The sequence below is a fragment of the Bidens hawaiensis genome, unplaced genomic scaffold (assembly GCF_021521415.1).
Source record: "Bidens hawaiensis isolate Kalapana, Puna unplaced genomic scaffold, B.hawaiensis_p1.1 tig00040568_1, whole genome shotgun sequence".
In the NCBI taxonomy this organism is placed as follows: domain Eukaryota; kingdom Viridiplantae; phylum Streptophyta; class Magnoliopsida; order Asterales; family Asteraceae; genus Bidens; species Bidens hawaiensis.
Genome location: NW_027497158.1, coordinates 16,673 through 21,496, shown reverse-complemented (window position 1 = coordinate 21,496; position 4,824 = coordinate 16,673). Strand labels below are relative to the sequence as shown.

At 32.0% G+C, this 4,824-nt stretch overlaps 1 protein-coding gene across 1 annotated transcript; it reads left to right on the top strand.

Moving 5' to 3' along the window:
• Nucleotides 1-1,298: 1,298 nt before the first annotated feature.
• On the top strand, nucleotides 1,299-4,563 carry LOC143592170 (shikimate kinase, chloroplastic-like). The gene is made up of 10 exons (XM_077072148.1): nucleotides 1,299-1,530; nucleotides 2,009-2,061; nucleotides 2,515-2,569; nucleotides 2,868-2,940; nucleotides 3,065-3,152; nucleotides 3,375-3,457; nucleotides 3,977-4,106; nucleotides 4,206-4,284; nucleotides 4,387-4,451; nucleotides 4,521-4,563. Exons 1-10 carry the CDS (start codon nucleotides 1,314-1,316, stop codon nucleotides 4,554-4,556), a joined length of 879 nt encoding a protein of 292 aa, XP_076928263.1. The 5' UTR covers nucleotides 1,299-1,313; the 3' UTR covers nucleotides 4,557-4,563.
• Nucleotides 4,564-4,824: the final 261 nt, after the last annotated feature.

Genomic DNA, 4,824 nt, shown 5'->3' with positions numbered 1-4,824 from the left:
TTTAATGGATGGTAAATTGATAAATATTCAATAAATTTAAAGCCTCTTTTGTATTTAGGCTGAGTGGTTAGAACTATCATCGTGGGAGAAGTGTTATTTTCGAAATTGGTTCATAACCAAAATTCTTTCAATTATAAATATATGACACCGATAATGAATTTTTCAATAGAAAGAAGCATTCACAGGTATGCTTTTGCACGGACATTTTTTTATTAAGTTCATTTAAAAAAATCATTTTGTGATATAAATAAAATCAATTTATGTATACATTATATAGATATAAGCATAGATGTAATATATTTTTTTCATATAGCTATGTAATTATTTGTTTTAGTTATAATTTTATAATATAAGTATTATTATGAAAAAGTAATAAGTAATAATATGAATTTGATTTGAGTTTGGTCCAAAAGTAGAGAGAAATTGCATATTGAGTCGCTGTAAATTAAAATCTTACCTAAAATGTGAGGGTAGGTTGGTGGAGCGGAGGGGGTTGGTAGAACAGCTGCTCCTCCCTGTATGTATGTATATATATATATATATATATACACACACTCAATTCAATTTCAAGATTATTACTGGGTATCCGTAGATCCATCCATCAAATTGAAGCTGAAATCAGGTTAGGTTAAGCTTATTATCTCCTTTCCTAATTCTCAAATAAATACAGCAATTCGTCTATTAATCTCGGTAACACTTTCAATTGGATTGGATTACATTTATTTATCAACTGGATGCATATATTTATTAGATTAGCTGAGTTGAGTTGAGTTGAGTTGATGTTGATATCAACCGGAAGTATATATGTTTGTATACCTAATGTGCTGCTTCACATTTACCCCTAAATGCCTTTGACTTTGGATAGATAGGATGCCAATACGAAGTTTACTTCAATTTCATAAATTCATTCCGATTTTCATTTTCTGAATTCTTAGTATTTGTGTGAAATGAAATCAACATCTTTTTTGCATTTCATATTAACGTCAACTTCCTGGTCTCCTCTACCTTTCATTTTCATTTTCATTTTATACGGTTATTAGCCTCAACCCAATCGCTTTATTCACTTACTTTTTTGCTTTCCTTTCAAAATCATGAAATGTAATACATAACATTGAGCTATATATACAAAAACTGCTGCTATAAAACATCAAATGGAGGTATCAAGAACTACAAATATATGAATGGTGTAATTCAATTTTTTTTATGTATCAGTTTGTTGGCAACAGAATGATTGTTTACTTAATATTGGTTTTGCAGGCAAATTTTACATATTCAAAAAAATCTTGATTTGTTGGATTCAAGGCAAATAAATAATGGAGGCCAAATTGTTACACAGCGTACACTTGACAACATTAACCAGTTCAGACAGCATGTTATCAACACCAAATAATTTTACGGGATTATGTACAAGGTTTGAGAAAAACCAAAGGGTTAATATGCTTAAAAGCAATGTTGTGCAAACTGTAAAACCAGTGATTGGTCATAGAGCAGAAAGGTTAAAGGTTTCCTGTACTTCTCAGAACTTTCCAGGTACTTCATCGTAGTCAACCATAAGTTAATATTTGAAAGTATATGTGGTATTTCATAGTCAAAGAGAGAAATGTGAGAGGCAGTATTTAGTGCCATAGGATGTGGTTGATCCACGGTGTTTTGGGCATATTAAAGTTTGGATGTATAATTGCAAAGAACTTGAAGATATCCCATTATGCATATAATTTGTATCTATGTGATTTAAGGATGATATCCCATTATGCATATATAATTTGTATCTATATGCTTTAAGGACCAGGGTTCCACATCATCAAATGATCTTACATGGATAGCTTTTATTGTTTGTAGATTGTCAAACACGATGTCTAAACGTCTAATTCATGAATCTATCTATTAAACATGTGTAGACACATGGGACCAAAGGCCTTGCATTTAGATCAGTGCATGCATTTAAACTGTGCTCTTCATGACTGTGATGTGGTTAACACTATTTTTTTAATTTGGTTTCTTCTTGTAGCTTCAATACTTGAATCAGAAACAATTACCACAGAGGAACATCTGGTATTAAAGGTATTTATTTTCCATAATGTTCCTTATATTGAATGTATAAAGTTAAATTAAGACCTATGCCTTTCAAAGTAAGACGATTGTTAAGTATGATTGCAAGCAAAATATTATTATCAAAATAATAATAATAATAATCTTATATCCTTTAAAAGTGATTTAGAAATAAAACTTAAAACCAATTTCGGTCATATATAAGCAAACGGCCCTGGATTTCCAGGTTGCCATATCTCATGTTTAAGCTTTATAGCTTTAAAAATAATATGAAAGAAGTCTGTTATCATGGAGTTGCAACTTGCAAGTCACATAGCATGTATTGCATAAAGAGTTATCTTATATGGTAAATTCATTGCATGCTTTTGCATATCTATTAAGTTAGGTTTCTGGATCGAAAAAAGTTATGCTATAAACATTATTAAACTTTCTCAATTTGTTTACCGAGTGATTTTCTAATTGCAGAAGAAGTCTGAGGAGATTGAGCCATGCCTTAGTGGAAGGTGTATTTATCTTGTAGGTCAGTTCTAATGACATTTTCTGTCTTTAAATAAGAAAAAGTTAGATTATTATTGACTAATATAATTTTCTGTATATCATATATGGCATGCTAATTTATCTAAAAAAAAAGTTGGACAAAAAGTATTTTGGGTCAATCCAACCAAACACGTTTCAACAGTATAAATATTCTTTTGTTCTGCCTGAACCTTTTTTGACCAATTACCCAACCTGCCTATTTTGTCAACTCTGGTCAGATGTAAACGCTATCTTGTGTGTATAATGTATAAGTAACTGTGTATTATATGAAATGAATGTAGGAATGATGGGATCAGGGAAAACAACAATTGGTCAGATCTTGTCTGAGGTGCTAGGTTATTCTTTCTTTGACAGGTTTGTGACTGGTTTCCTTCTTTATATCTTGCTTTAAAGTTTAAACTCAATTTCAATTTCTTCTAATTCAGATAACCATTTAGTTTATTTTCTTCCATAATATTCATGTGTTAGATGCATGCAGTGATAAATTAATAGAACAGTCTGTTGGAGGAATTGCAGTTGCTGACATATTTAAGTTGCGTGGCGAGGCCTTTTTCAGAGATAACGAGGTTATTAACTTTGACCCTTTTGACTGAATTTACCCATTTTTAATAATAGATAAGTCTTTAAGTTTGACACGTGCGATTTCTTAGAGCTAAAACATTACCCAAATTGACCTTTTGTATATAAATGGGTTGAAAATTTTCCACCTAGAATTTTAACTTTTCTTTATTTTCAATTTGTTGCTCTGAATATTATTATTTATATTAGTTGTATCATTCATTTTTCAGACTGAGGTATTGCATAAGCTGTCATCAATGCGTCAGCTTGTTATATCGACAGGTGGAGGTGCGGTTGTTCGGCCTATTAATTGGTATGGCAGTATGACCATTATACACTTCTCTTTCTCCTTACACTCCAAACTCTCATATCCTAATGCAAGTTTTAAGTAAGGGAATAAATGCCAAAAAAATTAAAATTGATATATTTGATAGTATAATTTTTGAGTAAATTACATGGATGGTCCCTGTTTGATCCAAATTTTGGATTTCGTTAATAAATTTTTAAAGTTACCGATTTAGTCCCCACTCACCTAGTTTGCTTTCATTAATGGTTCCTGGGTCTAGTAATCTTTTCTGACCTGGGGGGAAGGGATTATTAATGAAAGTGAACTAGACGGGTGGGAACTAAATCCGTGTCTTTTGAACTTTAGGGATGAAATCTAAACTTTGACCAAACCACAGGGACCATCTGTGTGATTTACTCATGATTTTTTTGTTGGGTAAATATGATATTATACCAAGTTTTGAGGGATTAATGAGAAGTTATTCCTTTATATAGGATTTCTTTATGTTTAATTTTAGCAAAATAATAGAACTGATTTGTTTATCAGGAAATACATGCACAAGGGTATAAGTGTCTTTATAGATGTGCCTTTGGATGCATTAGCACAAAGGTTAACTGCTATCGGTACTGCATCTCGCCCGCTGTTGCATCATGCATCTGGTGACGCGTACACACAAGTATGTAATATTATCCTTCATTCTAACCCTTTAAAATAATGTTCAACTTACAGTACTTATGAATATTACATTAATGTATCATTTTCTTGATATATATAGACATTGAAGAAACTTTCTAAACTTTGGGAAGACAGGAGTGAAGCTTACACCAACGCTCACGTGAGAGTCTCGTTGGAACGTACGTATAACTTCTTTTTTTTCTTTCCTAATAATATTGTCGCATATAGTGAAAGGGCAAAGTTGTCAATTAACAGAACAAGAAACTAAATTTTGTGTCCAGGTATAGCAGCCAAGTTGGGACATGATGATGTTTGTTGTATTAATCCAACTCAAATCGCAGTTGAGGTCGGTCTCTCTCTCTCTCTCTCTCTCTCAGACGCACGTCTGATGTTAACTTTACTACCCATTTGGCAGGCACTCATTCAAATCGAGGACTATTTGAAGAAATGAACCCACCATTTAGGGTTCGAGTCGTGTTTGTTGTGCAATTAGCCTTTGATAAAACACCGTTGTTTAATAGTTTATTGTGCTTCATACAAGTTTTGGAGCATCTCATTTTGACTATAATGTTTGTTTTGTCAATACAATAAGATTTTTGCATTCTTTTTTGTTTCTTCATGGTGGTTTTGGTACATCTCTGTTATGTTTGATGCTTTTAAATTGAGGCCGCACAAACCCATTAGAAAGACCCAAATTAACCATCATCATGTAACAAAAA

Coding starts and splice junctions, on each gene's coding strand:
- LOC143592170 (XM_077072148.1), top strand. CDS start 1,314: ATGGAGGCCAAATTGTTACACAGCGTACACTTGACAACATTAACCAGT. Junction 1,531..2,008: donor TACTTCTCAGAACTTTCCAG/GTACTTCATCGT, acceptor TTCTTCTTGTAG/CTTCAATACTTGAATCAGAA. Junction 3,458..3,976: donor GTTGTTCGGCCTATTAATTG/GTATGGCAGTAT, acceptor TTTGTTTATCAG/GAAATACATGCACAAGGGTA.